Here is a 19,797-nt window from a genome sequence, read left to right on the forward strand (position 1 = left end):
GGTGCTCCTTTTGGCGATTCGAAACATTGTTTTCTCAAGGAACGCTCTACAGTTACACAATTATTGACATTCGCGGTGTTTGGTTCTCTGTACATCAACGCTTAAATTAATTGTTTATAACATGTTGTTTGGCTCCAGTGAGCGATTATCGCTACATTTCGCAATAGAGAAGAGAAACGAAAACAGTTCCGCCCAAAAAGCGAAGGTAAAGAAGCGTCAAAATAGCACATACCTTTCTCAAATTTAGTCGTTCCGTACTGATGCGGAACTCGTAAACCACTGAATTCTACAACTTTAGAAAGCTTATGTTCTGATAAAACAAATCTTAACTCGACGATTCACATTTTGACTGACACAGTGATTAATTAGTCTTGCTGATAGTTAGACGAAAGCCCTACTGCAAGTTGCTCCTTTCCTCAGAGATGAAACCGAAGGCTTGATGAAGAAGTCAGTAATACTCCCAGAAACCCGCTTAGTTTCCGCGTAGTGATCGAGAGAAAGAAACAAAGCATTGCGTCTCCAGCTTATTTTAAGTGACAGGCTATCATGCGAGGAACTCACGCGGACCAAATCTCTGACTCTATCAGTGTGCGTGACACTTGAATAATAATCATATAAATCGATTTCAAACAAGACTGGCTCTGTAAATCTTAGAGTGGTATATGAGATGCAATGAATATATGAAGTTCATATATTTTAAACTGCGGTATTAGATGCGTATGATGTGCGATCCTCGCAGTAGATAGCGCTATTTATGCAATAGCGAAGATCACACCTAAAAAAAATTTTTTTTCAGGTCTGATTTTCGCTATTGCATAAATAGCGCTATCTACTGCGAGGATCGCACATCATACGCATCTAATACCGCAGTTTAAAATATATGAACTTCATATGTTCATTGCATCTCATTTATCACTTTCACGGGTTTATTACGAATCAACTTAACGGCCTGCTCCCAGTTGGCTTGTTAGCTCAATTGGTAGAGCGCTGCACTAGTATCGCAGAGGTCAGTGGTTCGAGTCCCGTACAGATTTTCTTCAGGTCTGATTTTCGCTGTTGCATAAATAGCGCTATCTACTGCGAGGATCGCACATCATACGCTTAGAGTGGTATGATGCATAAATTCTTGTGAGCGTTTGTCGTGAAACTTGTACTGTCCAATAATTTTACCTCGGAGATAAGTGGAGATCCCAGCACGGTGCATTGGAAAGACGTGGCTGTGATAAAAAAAAAACAAAACAAAACAAAACAAAACAAAACAAATTCAAATGCTTTAGCGTGCGCCGCGGTGACAATGTTGGTGACAGTAGATCTTCGTGTCAAATTAGTCTGTAACTGTGAGTTATCAAAATTTCAAAAAATGATCAGCAAGAAAAAGACTGAAAACAATTTATGATAAAAGAAATGCATTCTACCCAATCCTCTTTCACGTGACGTGATTAAAGGCAAATATTAAGGGTTTTCACGCATGGCAGAGATTCACGTGCGCACATGTCAGACCTGGAGGATAACATGGATTTAAGGTACAGTGATCAAGTTGTTTGTGGACAATTCAACCATGACAATGAATAGAGAGGGCAATTTTAAAGAAATTTGCTTTTATCAACTGATTTAATAATGCAAATTGGCCACTGTTAAGAGTTTCTAAACATGACATTTCGGGCGCGGGAACGAAAAATTAAGATTGAAAAATAAAGGAAGCACTGTCTCAAGCGTATCACTTTAAGCTTTTTCATAATCTCTCTTTGCTCTCTCCGCTGACGAATTTGTGATTGCAGTTACACCATAATACAGGTGACCGCATGATTTAATTAGAGGCTGATTTTGCTGGATACGTTGCTCATCTTGTTTATACGATTTCATTTTAAACTCTTTTACCACAGTTGACGGTTAAGGTTATTTCTCTGACGTATTCTCTTTGGAAATGAACGGAAATACTCCTGCAAAATCCAGTAGATGGTGAATCTCCTAAACGACTGCAGAGAACCCATCACTGAAACAAACCGTTCTTTTACTTTTCTTTGTATTTTCGGCTAAACTGCAGAATAGCCGACCACTCATTTTCATGTCATTAAATAAGAATAGCGTCTATTGTGTTATGCCTCGTTCTTCAAAGCCTCCCGACACGTGTAAATGAGGTGGACAGGTAGTTTGAAGTTGATCCGTGTTTCAGTTGCACAGACGCTTGAACAGGCAAGCGTTACCTGACAGAAATACCCCCTCTCCCCCACCACACGCCGCTAGAAAAGAAAATAATATAAACGTGTTCTGTCTTATGTTAAGCCTCTCACATAAATACTGACAACAGTCATTGCTCGCCCTCACATTTTGCCCCTCTTTCTTGTTTCACTCAGTTTTGAAGAGTTTCTCTTTTTTCCTAATCACTGACGGCTTTTCCTAAAAGACTGACCTGTGGGTTTAATGTCCCATGGAAAACAAGAAAGGAAAAGAGCGTGCCGATAAGAAAAGAAAACATGGACAGGATCAATCGGGAATGAATTCAAAGTGAGAATAATTTCATTAGGCCACTCTTACGCCATTATTTACAGTCACATCAGTCAACCTCGTTCCCAGGGCCTTTCCCTTAGTTGGGGGTGAATGAATGAATGAATGAATGAATGAATGAATGATAGCCTTTATTTAAAGAGGGTAGCACTTAATAGCCAGAGGCTAATAACCTTGTGGCCCTCACAGATTACACAACTATATAATCAGATAAATATGTAAGCTAAAATATGTAAACATTTAAAATAAGCATTTCAAATAAGACAAGATTCAATTAAGAAGATATTATTAAATAGTAAAATGATGCAAACATTGTTGTTCCTTAAAAATCTTGGCAAACATGTTCTTTTTAAAACATGTTATAGAATCTAGTTTTCTAATTTCAATAGGTATACTATTCCACAGTCTTGTAGCCGAAACAGCGAAAGAGCGTCCTCTCTCTGATTCTCTTTTGTATTTAGGACAAACAGCATTAATGCTTGAATATCTAGTGTTGTGGGAGTGCCGCTTATTATTCAAAATTAGGTGTTCGTTAAGATAATTCGGCAAACGCCCATTAATTCGCTTATACATTATTATGCATTTATCTATCTTATGTTGCTCATAAAACGGAATCCAACCTAGCTTGTTAAACAAAGCAACTGATGGTATCGTGCGATCGGCATAAGAAATAACTCGTGCCGCACGTTTTGGCAATCTTAAAACCCAATAAACCGACTCTCTGTCGCAATTTGCCCAAACCACGTTGGCGTAAGACATAACAGGGCGAATAATGCTATTATAAAACTGAAGTCGCTGTTTAAGAGGTAAACAGGCTCGAATGTTACGCAGTATTGCGATTCTAGATGCCATCTTTTTACATACTTTCTCAATATGTTCATTAAATGACAATTTGCGGTCAATTTCTACTCCTAATAAGGTAGCACAATCCACATTATTGAGCTGTTTTCCGTTTACAGTAACAACTATTTCACCTCCATTTATGTCAGCCACACATCTTTTCCCAGTGATCGTGAGTACTTTAGTCTTGTCTTCATTTAAGGGGAGCTTATTTGCTGAAGCACAAAATTGAATTTCAGAGACAGACTTATTTAGTGAGGAACCTAAGTTGGCTGAGTTTTTCACATCCGCAAAAGCGTTGACAGCCATATCGTCTGCGTAAAGGTCCAACTGAGCACTTGTATACAAGGGCAAATCGTTAATAAACAAAATGAAAAATAAAGGATCTAAAATACTGCACTGAGGGACTCCATGCAACATCAGAGCTTCGCTTGACTCACTCTCATTTACACGGACAATTTGCTTCCGATCCGACAAATAAGAGTGACACCAGGCAAGCTCCCGGGTGACTATACCGTACAGCTCCAACTTGCGCAACAATAGCTTATGGTCCACCATGTCGAAGCCTTTCGATAATCGACCAGGACCATGCCGCATACTTGATTGCTATCTAAGCCGAACAAAGGCTCGTCACTAACTTAATTAGGTGGAAGGGTGGAGCTTGAGGTGAAAACTAAGGGCAAAGGCCTTTGGAACGCGGTTCTCACATCCGCTAGTGACACGCTCGACTGAGCCTCGTGTGCTAACTTTTTTTCCTTTCCACATTTTGACGTAATCTGCAATCTATTACGTAGCATATACAGGGCAACGTGGAATCTGAAGTCTGTGTCACCATGGCCTAGAGAGCGATTTTTGTATTAAATAATTAAAACTTCCCTGTTAGCGCTCACTTCAACAACTTAACCGTGATCTGCACTCTCCTTCGGTTCTTCGTCATATAACGGTGCATGTAAAAACGAAAAACTACTGAAGGCATAAACCTGTACGATAAATTGGCTTGGTTCACGCAATAAAAAATTTAATCCCGCAACCTATCTTTGCAATAATTTGCTTGGCTCAAGAATGGCTCAAGAATGGGTTCGAAATCGAGTAAGTGCAAGAAAACAAGGCTTTTTTCAGAAAATGTCAGAAGTGATTAACATCTAACTTCTCCCTATGATATTCATATATTATCTAGCAAACAGGTAATGAGAACTTAACACTTAGCATCACAAATCTAACACCAGATTCTCGTAACTAATTAACTAGGAAATGTGTATCAACTAGAGGGGAGAATTTACAATCAGATCGAGAGTAAAAAGGTTCAGGCAATTAAACCCACAAACCAAAGGTATAGGAAGCAATATATTCCCAGCGAGCAACCTATCAACAAATTCTTTATACAATGCGATTCTATTTACAACAATCGTTTTATTTTACTCACATTGAGCTATAACAGTTCAAGTACTTTGTAACTCTCGTTGACCCAGGAAAAAAGATCTACAAAAATTATTTTGAGTACCTATAATAATAAACTATCAAGTCCACAAAAACTATTAACGTTTTCAGGCTTCAAGCTGCTTTCACGACAGCCTTTTACCATAAAGTTCTACTATGATCACTAATGATTCAAAACATTTTGTTTCCAACCATTTCGTAACTGTTCCTTTTTTAAGATTTAGCTTAAAATTAAGATCATTAAAATAAATTGGCGAGATCTCTTGTAAGCTAATGATGTAGATTAGTTTGACGCTGCTTCGCACTTTTACAGAAAGTGCTTTAAATAGCTATATTCCTAAATTGTAAGTAATAAACCTGGTCTGTATTTGTCCACTATGCCTTGAACAGATTTTTTTTTAACTCATTAATACTAAAATTTAAATGAATAATAATATAATGGATAATATCCGGTCTGGTTAGCGTACAAGCTTGGATTCTGTAACGCTTCACATAGACTGGCAACACCGGTATCGGTGATCTTATTACCACTCAGATTTAGTGTGGTTAGCTTACAGTTTGGATTCTGTAAAGCTTCACATAGACTGGCAACACCGGTATCGGTGATCTTATTACCCCCCAGAACTAGAGAGGTTACCTTACAGCTTGGATGCTGTAAAGCTTCACATAGACTGGCAACACCGGTATCAGTGATCTTATTACTCAACAGATTTAGTGTGGTTAGCTTACAACTTGGATGCTGTAAAGCTTCACATAGACTGGCAACACCGGTATCAGTGATCTTATTATTACTTACGACTGATCCTCCTATAAACAATGTAGACACAGGAGAGTGTTCATTGATCAGTGAATTACAGACTCGTTCTATTACAGACATTGTTAGGTGGGAACCGCAAAGTATCAACTCCTTAACTGGGACGAACTTATCAGAACATTTGTGTTGTGCCTCTCCAGCTTTCTCTTTGTTTAGTTCACTGATAATGTCCAATACAAATGATAATGCAATGCTGTCTACATGTGATAAACCTTCAAAATACATGACGCCGTCTGAACTACTGATCGCTTGCGGATGATTCCTGATAAACGTTTTAGCGAATTCTTTGTCTTGATACTCACTCAGACACTTTACTCTGAGAAATCCATAAACTTGACTACTGATCAACAACTTTTCCATCAGTTCCTCTTTTCCCTCATTTGACAAAATGCCAGCCATGAATTGGAAAACCATTTCAGAGCATTTCTCGTCTGGAATACAATTTTCCTTTGCAAACCAATAGGCGGCTAAGAATTCTTGGACAGTGAGATGTGTGAAGCTGAAGTGGATCGAACCAGTCCTGTAAGGCTGATCACAGTAAAGAAGACCGCTACCTTTCAGTTTTTTGACTTCTTCCAACTCAAAACCGCCTTCCATCTCGCTTTCATCAAAAGTTGCCTTCCTTTCAAGCAGAAGTTTTGCCGCTAGTTCTGATAATTTCTCTAATGTGGTTTTGATGACCGGAGGAGGCTTGAATTTGTTAGGAATTTCTTTGTGTCTGTATTCTGACTGAGAGCAGTGCTTAAGTTCAAAAATATCAATAAGTTTTGTGTAAATGTCGGTTGTTGAGACAGGAAGGTCACGAGGATTTCTTGTTTCGTTTAGAGTATACTCCATCTCGAAGCACAACAGATAACAGAGCATAGGAATACGAGCAAAACTGACTAGGTTCTCATTCTTCATGACATGTTCAAGCACAGCGCTCTTCATATTTTCGTTTTCATTGAAGTACTTCTCAATGTATTCTTTAACCTGTTGTGGAGAAAATCCCACAATTTCTACGTACCGTTTAAAACGGATTCCTCCCAGCTTATCCGATTCATCAGGCCGCGAGGTTACAACGACTACAGAACCTTTCAGCATCTTACCCTTGATGAGTTTTGAACATAATGCGGCCACCGGCATTTTACTTCTAGCGTTATTCCAATGTCCTTTTCCCGAGTTTCCAGTGATATAATCTTGCCTGGTATACTCATCATAGCCGTCAAGGATAATCAAAACTTCTCTGGGATGACTTACAATATACTCAAATGTAACGTCATCAATGTTAGTGTTGTCTTCTAAAATCGAAGAATAGTTTAAGATTTCTCTTAAAGTCACACGCTCTTCACCAAGCAAATTCAACTGACGGAAAGTAAGCAAATACGCAAATTTAAAATTTGGGATTTTAACGGTTTCTCTTGCTTGGAATAATTCGTTTTTGGCCCAATCGCGAATCAGCATTTGGCAAAACAGAGATTTCCCAATGCCTGCTTTCCCAACGACAAGAATAGAATTAGGATTCTCCTGATCACTACTCGTGTCAAGAAATATTTCATCGCAGTGCTTAACTGCAGTACCGCTGACTTTTCCGAAATACTCAAGGTCTTTACTCCTTGAATATGTCTCGTCATTCCTGGTGAGGCGTTTTCTACCATGTTGTATGAGAAGGTTAGTGAATATTTCATCCGTTTTCAAGTTGGAAATGGTGTGAGAGGCCAACAGTTTGGGTTGGAAATCCGTTTCGCTTAAAATGGAAGTCTTTAAAGGTGTAGTGTAAGCACTTATGGCTGAAAGATAAGAAAGGGAAAATACTTCAGTAGTAAATAACAAGAACGCGAGGAGAACAGTGTAAGTACTTTAATTCGTACTCTACAGGGTTGAACTCTTAAAGCTGTTGTTTAGGGACTTACGGCTAAAGAAAAAGGGAAAGGAAAATGTCTTACTAATAATGCGAACGCGAGGAAATGCAGTTTAAATAATTTCTATCGAATTCAGCACAGGGAGATTAACTGGCACAGAGCTTGAAAAGTGTCTATTGTGTCTGTCAGATAACAAATCGATCCCTATTCAAAGGATAGAAAAGTTTGTTTCGTTAAAGCGTCACTCCTCCCTTGAAAATCAAGTAAGTTAGGTAAACAAACCCTTTCGGGCGCCTGGTATATCAGCTGATAATGTCCACTTCCGAGAGACTGTCTGAAAAGTGACTATTTGCATGGGTAATCGCATAGAGCCGAGTAAAATTAAGGATTAATTTCAAGCGTGTTTTCAGAAATCTAATAAGGTCAATACTGCACGCTGTTACGTACGTTTGTAGAAAGCCATTTCAGTTTTCACTCCAGTTTTACTTTTGTTCAACAACGTCAAAGAAATGAAAGCAACCCTGTTAAAAAATATTGCCATAAATGAAGTTATAACATTTTTTTGGCAGTTAGGCTATTTTAATATTTCCTAAATTTTTGGTATTCGCCCAGGCAAATACCAAAATTAATAAAAAATGCTTTCTGTCTCAGCCAATCAGCATTTATTATTTTGGCCTCCAAGTTAGAAGGCCTACAAGCGAAGCTTCGAGAGAAAATGTAACATCATGAGGACAGTCTCTGAGCCAAGAACATTACCAGCCAGCAAACCAGAAAAGGGTTTCTTTTGTAACCCCTAAGATAATTTTTGATATCGTGCGAAAACTGCTCTTTGAAAAGCTAGGGTGGAGCTTTAGCAACGACGACGGCGACGGCAACGAGAACGGCAGAAAACAATAGGCTTAATGAGCAAAAACAATCGCCCTGCACGTGCGTTTAACAGTTTGGTACATTTCTTTGCCGTTCCCGGCAAAACAACAACGTGAAATAACCAAACGTTTGGTTTTCTCGAGAACGTGAGCGCATGACGGGTTAATTTTTCTTTCTTTCTCCTTACTTTAACGCCGTTCGTAGTGATAAGGTCCCTAAATAGTTCGCCAGCATTTTCCAAGTGAAACACATCAGAAAAACCTCGAAAGAGTTACAAAAACGAAAAGTTAGATTTCGACACGCCGTTTTCGTTGCCGTCGCCTTCGTCGTTGCCAAAGCTTCCCAGTGTTGATCTAACGGCGGATGAGTATATGCGACCAGCTTTTTAATACCACTATCACTGGACTCAATAAAACGATTTTGTTTTTCTTGTGTGTTAAAAAAAAAAAAAATACGGATGAAAATATAAAATTTCAAGCAAGCTTTATTTCCACTGGCTTTCTTTCTTTATGACGGAATGAATCAGAGGAAAAGTATTGAAGCAGACGGTAGTTATTGCTTGATAACTGTCCACTGATTTTGCCCCACGCGACGTTCAGGAAAATCGCACGAAAACCAGTGGCTAGGTTATAATTCGTAATAATCCTTGACAAATCTCTCCCTCCCCCACCGCTTTATGTTTGTAACAACAACACTGGATTTCATGAAAAAATTATCCTTGAGAGGGGAGTGGAGTGTTCTCAGAATAGCTTGACAAGGGTTGTGTGACGTCCCATTCCGAACGCTTGACCGGTACAATTAAGAGTTGCGTGACGTCCCATTCCGAACGCTTGACCGGTACAATTAAGTCCCTCATAGCCATGAAAGATGGAAAAATCTGCATTTCTCAAACTCCATCGTACTTAAGACCTCCGGTGACTAATTTCAGAAATAGATATATCCGACAATTTCGAAAAACCCTATTTTCATAACTCTGAGTTTCTAAAATGAAAGCAAGGAAAACTGTTTGCGGTGAGAAGGATTCACTTTAATCTAAATAGACCTCGAGGAGATTCCCTCAAGAGTAGGATATCTCAGTCCTGCAAATTTCTTTTACCGATTCGTTGCCAATCCGGGAACTTTTGGTATTGGATTTGTTAAACCTTTAAAACACCAATTTGTAATTAAAACAGCGTTCCGACTTGGCAGCGACTTCGGAGATTAAGAAGGACGCTGAAGTAGAAAAGATTTTTTAATTCGAATACTTTAAAACCATTTTTTTTAAGCTTTAAATTTACCTTACTTCATGAGAGAGTCTACGATCGGCGACAAAATTGTCGACGTGGTATGGGTTGCTAAGAAGGACCTTTACAGGGGACACTTGGTATGTATATGGTGGGCATGAACATCATGCTGGGAAAAAACTATTCACCGCACAATATTTATGTGGTGCTGCATGAGGAGATCATAGATCATAAGCATGTATTGCCAAGGAGGAGCACAGGGGATCAAGGGGACACTATATATGATTTCCATGGATTGCCGGAGGGGGGGGGGGATATATATGGTAAAGGCTAATAGTTTCTAGATATGGTAGACACTTCCTTTCGGGTGCTGAGCAAGCAGATCATAGGTCTAAATTGCCAGGGAAGAAGTAGGCGGTGGAAATTGTTTGCTAGAGGGGTGATGAAGGAGTGGTAAACACAGAGATCAGAGGTATGGACAGCAGAGGAGGAAATATGCATGTGAAAGAAACTAGAGGAGAGGAGAACTTTGAGGGAGACCAATAATGTGACCTAGAGGTAATAAAGAAGTCTAGGAACATTCTGTAGGTATTCACTTCACCATGAGATAATAAAAAGTTGGAAAATTGTTTTCGTTAAATATGCTAGAATATCAAATTATAACATTTGGTGCAGAATATGGTCTTCAGCAGTTTTTAGTTGTACCCAAACTCAACTTGTAAGTTCAAATTAGGATAAGAAGTAAAATGTTGGAATTGAAGTTTGAGAGTAAAATGATGAAAATTTGGATACAGGCTGTGAATCAGGATGCAAAGACAAAAATTTGCTAATTCTCAGTTAAACTGAAATTTTAGCCTAGAATGGGTCTTATATGAAGGGAACTTAACTAGGAAATTTTAGTCCAACAGATTCTTAAAGTTTAGTTTCTTGTAAGTGGGTTTTTACTGTAGCTCAGAATTTAAAACCCAACTATCTTTTTCTCAATCTTCAGGGAAAGAAATAGTGCTCAGTCCTCACTGCATACCTGTTACCACATGTCAGGTTGATGAGTTATAGAAGAAGGAAATAAATAGTGCTCAGTCATCACTGCATACTCGTTACCACATGTCAGGTTATAAGTTATAGAAAAAGGAAATAAATAGTGCTCAGTCATCACTGCATACCTGTTACCACATGTCAGGTTGATGAGTTATAGAAGAAGGAAATAAATAGTGCTCAGTCCTCACTGCATACCTGTTACCACATGTCAGGTTGATGAGTTATAGAAGAAGGAAATAAATAGTGCTCAGTCATCACTGCATACCTGTTACCACATGTCAGGTTGATGAGTTATAGAAGAAGGAAATAAATAGTGCTCAGTCCTCACTGCATACCTGTTACCACATGTCAGGTTGATGAGTTATAGAAGGAAATCCACAACTACCCACTGAAGGTTGCTTCACAATTAACATCACAAAGGAAAGTAGGTGATGAAAAATTTCTCGTTTGTGTAAACCTCTCAAAATTGCAAAATGTGACGAAGTGGAGACTGTTTTAATGTAAAGGACTGCAAAGCTTAATCTAAAAACTAATTAAGGTCTACGACAGCAGGAAGGAAGAATTATTTTAGTCTAATGCATTCTTTGGTGCACAAATCATTAGATAACTACTGTATGGAGTGAGCAAAGAACATCACCAACACTACAAGCAACTACACAAATTATTTCACTTATCAATTGAAAACAAGTCTGACTTACCTTCAGGGGGTAATCTACTAGTACCTAAATTTGTCAATAAACAAAAAAAAACTGCTGTCAGTTGAAACCAGTTTTTTTAAGATGACCTCAGTTAAAATCTGGATCATTCATCTCAAAATATCAGTAATAGGATGTCAACTGTAATGAGTGACCAAGACCAGATTTCTCCTTACAATATCAATACAATATCAAGCAGACAAGTAATGAGAATACAGAAAAATATCAATAAGGGGATTTTAAGCTGATCCTACACCAATTTCTCCAAAGGTACATACAAACCATTGTATTGTAGACAGTGGGGAGAATTTCTAATGAGATCTTGGGAGTAAAAGGGTTCCAACAATTTGATGTGTTGAAACTTTGCCCAGGAACATATGTCAAACCTTTTCAAGCCTGTAAAATTATTTTGGTTGTGTTTTCTCCTGGCTCATGGAATGAACTGTTATACATTATTACATCCCATCCCTCAAATGAATGTGACCACAGGTTTCTCCCAAACACCTAACCACTGAATTCCTAAGAGTAATTTCTCCGTACAGTAATACTGCTGAGTCATTCATTACGATGATGAGAATAAGGGAAATGAACGCTAAACTATGGAAGCTTTGATCTACATCAGACCTACAGTGTATCCCTGTTGAGAAAGAACACTGAAACAGAAAGTCATACCTGCATTAAAGTGAGGCCAATCTTGGAATATGACTGGATCACTCAAAATGTTGGCCACAACAGATGCCGCCATCACACAGGCAATTTGTTTCCACTCCCCACCTGAAGACTGCCTTTCATTTGCAAAGTCTTTGACACCCTTGACTACCACCCATTCTGTCTTAAAATCATGGGCTGCTGCAAACACTCCTGGAAAAAAAAAACATTCATGAATGTCTCTTAACACTGACATGTCTCTTAACCATATATTAAGCTTATTTCTTTGCATCTTTGTGATAATTATTGTTCAATTGAAGTTCACACAGATTCACCCTCTAGCTTCTGGTAAACATCCACATCACAGAAAGAGGTTAGTGTAAGTCCCTACATGTGCAACCAATGTTTTCAAGAAAACTTGTACACCAAGACTGTAAAATTAATTTTCAGTTTACATTTCTCAAGAGACAAAATGTTATTAATTAGGGTGAACTCTTTCACTCCCTAGATCTAATTATCCTATAATGTTGGTTGGGAGAATTGGGTTTTAGATCCACTTATAATCCCTTTCTTGATATTTGTTCTATTCTTATTACTTGTCTGCTTGATATCATATTGATATTGGAAGAAGAAATTCTGTCTTGGTCAGTCTGGGGAGTTAAAGGGTTGATAGCTGGGACTGTGATACTATTCGTGTTCCTAAAGCTTACAACTATTTAACAAGATACTTTCTACATTTTTTCAGATGAAAAATTGTTACCAATTCTTCACAGCCTGAGGGAGCATATCCAATTTGGATAGCCAAAACACATCTCAGTCACCTTCACCTGTAAAAATACCTTCCTACCCTACCCTTGCCTAACATAAATTCACTATAATAAATACACATTATATAATTCCTGCAAAGTTAGCATGCTACATGATATTTTTCTTGGACCAGCAGGGACAATTCCAGAGCAGTGTTTTCCTTTACATATCAATCACCGGTATTTTCATCAATATGGTTCTCACCTCCACCTTCCATTTCAACTGCAATTGCTTCAGGATGTCGGCCAATTATCTCCTTGTTTGCCTCTGAGATACTCAGAAACACTCCATCACAGTACACTTTGGCATTATATTCATCAGCATTTTGTAAAGGTGCCTTCCACCCATCAGCCACATGTTTGATCAGCTTACCAATATCTCTGCTGGGGGGAGTTTGGTGTGCAGCTGTTATCAGCTTTGATGAAACAACCACATCTCCTAGCTTGACCTCTCTGTTGTTCAAACCACTGCATGCACCAACAGAAAAAGTAGCCTTGGGTCTAAGTAGAGAGATGGCATCTTTTGCAGCAGACAAAGAGCCCCCAGGAACATCTGAACCTTTGGAGCACCTCATCAATGCAATTTTCAGTTTCTTTCCTTGACCATCACCTGTGCAGCCAAAGTACACATAGCCAATACTGTTGTGGTAACTCTTAAAGGGTTCCTTCAGGAAGGCAAAACAGCTTAAGAGCTCCCAGTCCTCCAGTGTTAATAACAGAATATCAACAGGGAGTTCAACATTGATCCAAGCAGAAGAGGTGTCTGGAAGATCACTCATCAGTGGAAGTGTAACACTAAGCTTTGGTGGACTGGCATTACTATTCAGTGCTGATCTATTCTCCCCTGACATTATTATTGTCTCTGAAAAGGAAAAATGTAGTTTTCACTTTTTTACAAGTTATTAGCCTGATCCAAATGAAGATCAGTCAATTGATAAAATAGTACAATTTCACAAATGCAAGCTTTAAAAGAAAAAAAAAACTGACTGCTCCTTTTTTTTTCCCCAAGTATGCATGCCTGTGTCATTTGCTGAGTAACAGCATCTTTCACTCAGATTATTAGACTTCAAATTTTTCATCTTCAGTACAAAATTATGTATCAGCTATTAACTGTTTCCACAGAACAGCATTAATTCATGTCATCAAGAAGAAAAAACACAAAACTTTACCACAACATAGTTTGTAAATTCATGCAATCAAATTCAATTGCATTAGCGTGCTTCAATTTTCCACTGTGCATGCTGGTCATGTCAGCAAACAAATGTCTTGTGAAATAATTTTTTCTCATGAGTGACTTCAGCATTTTTCATTAAAAAATGGGAAAAACTTCTAAAAAAAGTTAAACTAGACATTGCAAAAAGTAAACAAGCTGATGAAGATCTGCCTACTTTTTCTCTGGGAATGGATTTTTTAACCCCTGAGAAAAAAACTCAGAGAAAGGGAAAACAAAACAATCAATGCCAGTTTCATCTCATTTCCCAACTCTAAGTTCACTTCCACGCATGAATTCACCTGTCAGTTATTGACCAATCTGAGACGAGATCATTAAAGCATAGCAAAATACTTTTCCGAAATAAAATAAACAACACCTTGAGGCATAAGAGAGGGAATTTCTGCCCTTTATACATAAATTACAGCCTTGAAAATATTATAAAAATAATTTGTTCATGTGTCATCTGTGTGTTCATCAAGACTTGATGCACTTGAGGAGTTTGGAGAGCACTTAAAGAGCTAGAGTTGCTCTCTGCTGTGCCCCGAGCAACTCTTTCACATCTTTCCTGCTCTCCAAACTTCCTATGTGCTTCAATTCTCCATGAACACATGCTGATGCATGAACCAATTGTTAACTTCCATGTAACTTTGAGTTTCAAACAGAAATTTTGAAGCAAAGTGCTTTCATTTCACAACCCCATATATCTAACACTTTTAACATGAAAAAGTACATTTAAAACTCAAATCAGAGGAAAAATCACCCAAACATTCCATTCCTGATTTGTGTTCAGATATGTCAGTGCAACCTTTCAGGTCACCTTCCTTCCTGGCCTTTTTAACCATTTCATCTTCAAGTGATTTTTATATCTTTACTGTGAAATTTTTGACAAAATAATATCATATCATATCATTAAAAAAAGCATAAAACTTTACTTACATGAACATGTTACTATGACTTCTCAAACAGAAATTTTGACAGAAATTCTTTTTTTATTTCACAATCCACTATATCTGACATTATCATAAAAACTTAAAATCAACAGAAGTAAATCAAACAAACCTTCCTCCCCTGAACTTTGTTCAGAAATATCGATGGAATCCTCCGGGTCATCTTCCTTTCTAGCCTTTTTTACCACTTCATCTTCATGTGACTTGTCTGTGATGCACTCTTCATCCTTCAACCACTCTTTTAAAAGCTCTTGATAGTCTTCCTCAAGATCAGCATCCATAGAATCAATTTTAAGTTCATTGATAGCATCCTGATGGCAGACCCCTCTGATACACTGAAAGGTGTCTTGGATATCATTCCAGTAGAAACTGAAAGTTGGATCATCAACTGAACCACTGGTAACATGGCTGTTATAAACTCTGTCTCTGAGGATCTTGATGCGAGTGATATCAGCTGCTGGAGTGGTGTCTGTTACTAGGGGAAGGTCATCCTGGCCAGAGGCAGGGAGGGTCAGACCCCAGATATTCCTCAGAAGAAGCACCAGTAGGGAAGTGTCAAAATCCCTTGAGGAAACTGAAGATTTGAAAGCAGGATACAGTTTGCGCCACTGGGAGGTAACCAGGACTCTCTTCTTTCTCAGGGTTTGCAATTTTGCATGATTTCTGGGATTAGTCAGAACATCGTAAAGGTTTCCTGGTGGACAGACCCTGTCAAAGATCTCCCTTACTACACATGATCCAATATCTACAAGGAGGCGACACAACTTAGCATAATTTGAGGTTTCTTTGGTAGAAGGATTTTCTGGAGTGACAGAAGCCATGAAGACATGCCTCCTAGGAGGAAATGCATCCAGTTATTAAAGGTGAGATTAAAAAATACAAACTGTAACAAAGCTGTTATGATTGTAAATCGAAAATGGTAAAATACCAAACGTCATTCTGCAAAATAGGCTTAGAGTATCACTATTTGATGACAAACGCGAAATTTTCGATAATTTTCCAGCACTGGAATGTGGCCGATTGAATTCTTTAAAACGGAATATAACTAGTGAGTCAAGGTTGAAAAATAAAGAGAAATCAAGTCTATAACTCAGAGCAACAAATTATACGAACACGTCTCCAACATACAGGAACTGCCGACCGAAGCACTAAGCCACGGGTTTATACGATTTTGTTTAAAAACACAAATTTCCTCGCTTGTAGTTACAGGAATCAAGCTGGAAAATGAGTGATTCATGAATTACTTTACCTTGACAAGAATCAACTGCCCAGAAACGTTTTATAGGTCTCTCAAAGTAGAGATCAACTACAGCCAACTCGAACAACAGCCATGTTTATACTTAGCAAACAGACTAGTTACCAGTCCTAGTTGGCAAATGTGAAGGAGACACTGGGAGATATGACTCCCGTGCACACTTGATTGCGTTGCATCATGGTTGTAAAACAAAGATTGAGTTATTTGCATCTTGACGCTTTGGAGTTAACTTCTTTGGTGGCAGCGAGATAGCGTGAATATACGTGGATTGTAATGGGGATTCACTGTCTGTTGCCGTTCCTTCAAAAGTTAAAACGTTTGACGGGCCAGCGCGACTCCCGTCATTCCTCCGTGACAAGTTCGTTCTCAATCTGCCTGAGAATCTCGACACAAATGGCAACAGTTACACTCGCAACCGATGGCGGGATGAACAATTTTAAAGTCAGAAATCATAATCCTAAACGTGAGTTATTTAACAGGGAAGTTCCAATGACATGCAAACGCATATCAAAGAGACAGAGACGTTGTAACACACGAGCTTTATCCACTAGGAGTAAATACGGGATTTGTAAAAGGAGAAGCCCCACGCCTGCGAAGAACGAACTTGTCTCGCTCTAAGTTTAGTAAAAACGTACAGAGTTTCGAAATACCCTTCGAAAGTAGAGAAAACCTAGAGGAGGGTTTTGAGAAACGTATCTCTGGAGCTATTTCTGCCGGAGAAAAGTATACTTTAAAACAAAGAAAATAGCGCGCACACAGAAGAAAATATTGCCTTTTGTAGCACAATCTCATCCGGCTTTGCCAAACGTCAAGAACCAACAAAGGAGGAAATAACTCCTCAAAACTGACTCTTATTATCACATCGCAAAAAAAAATTCATCAAGAGTTATCCTGATAAGAGCTAAACTTTGAAGGTAGAATATTTAAAAGTGCTAGCGAATGGTGGGTGACGTATGTGGGCGGCGTACAGGCCTATCAACACCTTTCAACAGTCGATTGTCTTTTGCTTTCTAGCTTTCTGGGGTGTCGCCTCACGAAAGGTAAACGTTTTCATGGATTAAGTTGACCCCAGAATATGATTTAAAGCAGTTTGTAAAAGACCCGTCCAGGCGTCAGGGAAACTCAAGTAATACCTTAGACCTGCGATCACGACATAGTGATGTTTAAACTGAAGTCACCCTGCCACAAAAAACGTCATGTTAAACGCAAAGTGTACATCAGGAAGCGATCTGACGATCAGCGTATTAAATTGGAATTAGAAGATATTGCCACGAAACTCAGAACCCAATATGATGAAAACTGGCGAGACGCAAAATGGAGTGACTTTGAAAACAGTGTTCGCAGCATAATGGACTCTTGTATCCTGCATAAGATGAAAAGTTCGAGGTACAGCTTACCATGGTTCAATCGCTCGCTTCGGTGACAATTCAGGGCGAAACAAAGACTATATAACAATGCAAAGAAAACAGAATCTGATGATTACTGGAAGAAGCTTTTTGCTGCCAGGAAACGCGTCCATAGAAATCTTAAGTCTGCAAGGGAAGAGCATATCAGTAACCACCTTGGTGATGCAATCAAAGAAAAGCCAAAAATCTTTTAGTACTACGTAAAGCGACTTAACCATAAAAATCCGGGGGGGGGGGTTGCAGACTTTGAAGTAGACGGCAAAGTGGTAAGTGATAGTAGTCTTAAATCAGAAATCCTGCGAAGCCAATTTTCAAGTGTGTTTACTAAAGAAGACCTTGAGAGCATTCCAGAAATGGGATCTGATCCCACACCTGGCTTGGGTCCTTTGATTATCTCAGAGCAGGGAGTCTTCAAACTTGTGTCTTCACTAAACCCTAACACTGAGAGCCAGTGGCCCTGACCAGATTCCACCCTGGTTTCTCAGAACTTTTTGCTGTAGACACTGCTCTAATTTTGACTGACATCTTTCAAGACTCGATAGACAGTGGTACTGTCCCCGCAGGTGGGGAGAGAGGCAAATGCGTGCGCAGTTTTTAAAAATTAAAGGGAAAGAAATTTAATCCAGCCAATCATAGACCGATATCCCTTAATTGTGTTGCGTCGAAGATCTTCGAGCATATCGTCCACAGCTTTCATGATTATGAAACATCTAAACGATCATAACATCTTAACTGACTGTCAACATGCAAAGAGATCTACAGAGATGCAGCTAATTCTACCCTACCTGACATGGCAAAGGCTATTCAGAGCTCATCGATCAACGCGGTCGTCTTAGACCTTACCAAGGCTTTTGACAAGGTCCCTCATAGGCAACTCCTAAGGAAAATGCACCACTATGGAATCCAAGGCCCGCTTCTAATCTGGTTGGAGTCATTTCTTACACAATGTTTTCAAACAACAACAAACATATGAAACATATGTATGAACTGCGGTTATGAGACGTATATGTGAACGATCCTTCGCAGTAAAGCACTATTTGAGCAATAGTGAAAATCACTGCACTAGTATCGCAGAGGTCAGTGGTTCGAATCCCGTACAGGCCTGAAATTTTTTTCAGATTTTCACTATTGCTCAAATAGTGCTTTACTGCGAAGGATCGTTCACATATACGACAATGTTTTCAATCAGTTGTCTGCGAGGGCCAAACATCAAGTCAACGCCCAGTGACTGGCGTACCCCAAGGTACAGTCCTTGGCTTGCTGCTCTTTTTATTACATATTAACGACTTACCAGACAACCTGCAATCAACAGTTAGGCTCTTTGCGGACGATGCTTTACTCTATGGCATTATCGCCAGCGATGCAGACTCTGACCCTCTTCAATCTGACCTACACAGACTAGAATCCTGGCAACACTATTGGCAAATGGAGTTTAATCCTTCCAAATGTAAAACTGTTACCATCTCACATAAGATCAACCCAGCCCAGAGAAAATACGTCCTCTGTGGTGTAGTATTGGAACAGGTGGATAGCTTCCCATATCTTGGGGTTACTATCAGTAACAAGCTTTAGTGGTAAGACCATGATTCCACTATAACAGCTAAAGCAAACAAGTCGCTGGGTTCAATCCAACGCAACCTTTGAAATTGCCCAAAGAATGTAAAAGAAATTGCATATACGTTCCTAGTACGGCCGAAGCTGGAATACGCGAGTGCGGCTTGGGATCCGTTTTTAAAGAAAGACGTCAGTGCCCCGGAAGGGGTTCAACGTAAAGCAACACGTAATGATATCTTGATGATTTTACCGACCTAATAACATGTAAATGTAAATGTAAGTGACCCTTTTCATTGCTGTGATTACACTGTCCTTCATTCAGTGATAAAGATAGAAAATTTATCATTGAACACTCGCGATTAGTTAATTTTCCTTCACTCTGGAAAGTAGATTTACGACACGAAATAGTAGAAACGCTATGTCACGCAACACACCAAACGCAACAATGGGTCTTTTCGCTCCATAAAACACTATCACTTAAATGTATAAAACATTTATACAGTTGGAGCACGTTTGAGCGCATTTGGTCAGAGCCGTTGAAGAAGGATCAAAGTAACCATACAAATATTTGAAAGGTTTTAAACTACGACGTACAACGAATTTGACATTCTCGAAAACCAGTCTCAAATTACATTCTAAAAACAGTGCTTGCGACTGTCCTTGAGAACGATAAAATAGGCGACAAATACGTACGAAAAATACTTCTAC

At 38.9% G+C, this 19,797-nt stretch overlaps 1 protein-coding gene and 1 long non-coding RNA gene across 3 annotated transcripts in view; one reads left to right on the top strand and one right to left on the bottom strand.

Annotated features, from left to right (window-relative positions):
- LOC148726371 (uncharacterized) overlaps nucleotides 1–19,797 on the top strand; it is a 447,217-nt gene that overhangs the window by 193,654 nt on the left and 233,766 nt on the right. The gene's annotated exons all lie outside the window — the stretch shown is intronic.
- On the bottom strand, nucleotides 4,736–16,214 carry LOC148726385 (uncharacterized). The gene is made up of 6 exons (XM_088727434.1): nucleotides 16,124–16,214; nucleotides 14,987–15,708; nucleotides 12,920–13,576; nucleotides 11,933–12,121; nucleotides 11,264–11,287; nucleotides 4,736–7,365 (listed from the first exon to the last, which is right to left on the bottom strand). Exons 2-6 carry the CDS (start codon nucleotides 15,693–15,695, stop codon nucleotides 5,195–5,197), a joined length of 3,750 nt encoding a protein of 1,249 aa, XP_088583560.1. The 5' UTR covers nucleotides 15,696–15,708; nucleotides 16,124–16,214; the 3' UTR covers nucleotides 4,736–5,194.

This window comes from Stylophora pistillata, chromosome 7 (assembly GCF_964205215.1).
Source record: "Stylophora pistillata chromosome 7, jaStyPist1.2, whole genome shotgun sequence".
In the NCBI taxonomy this organism is placed as follows: domain Eukaryota; kingdom Metazoa; phylum Cnidaria; class Anthozoa; order Scleractinia; family Pocilloporidae; genus Stylophora; species Stylophora pistillata.

What these genes read in the sequence shown, in the direction of transcription:
- LOC148726385 (XM_088727434.1), bottom strand. Translation starts at nt 15,695, where the DNA reads ATGGCTTCTGTCACTCCAGAAAATCCTTCTACCAAAGAAACCTCAAAT. An exon ending in ACAAAGTTCAGGGGAGGAAG is followed by an intron (nt 13,577 to 14,986) that starts GTTTGTTTGATT and finishes TTTCCTTTTCAG; the next exon opens with AGACAATAATAATGTCAGGG. An exon ending in AGTTGAAATGGAAGGTGGAG is followed by an intron (nt 12,122 to 12,919) that starts GTGAGAACCATA and finishes TTTTTTTTCCAG; the next exon opens with GAGTGTTTGCAGCAGCCCAT.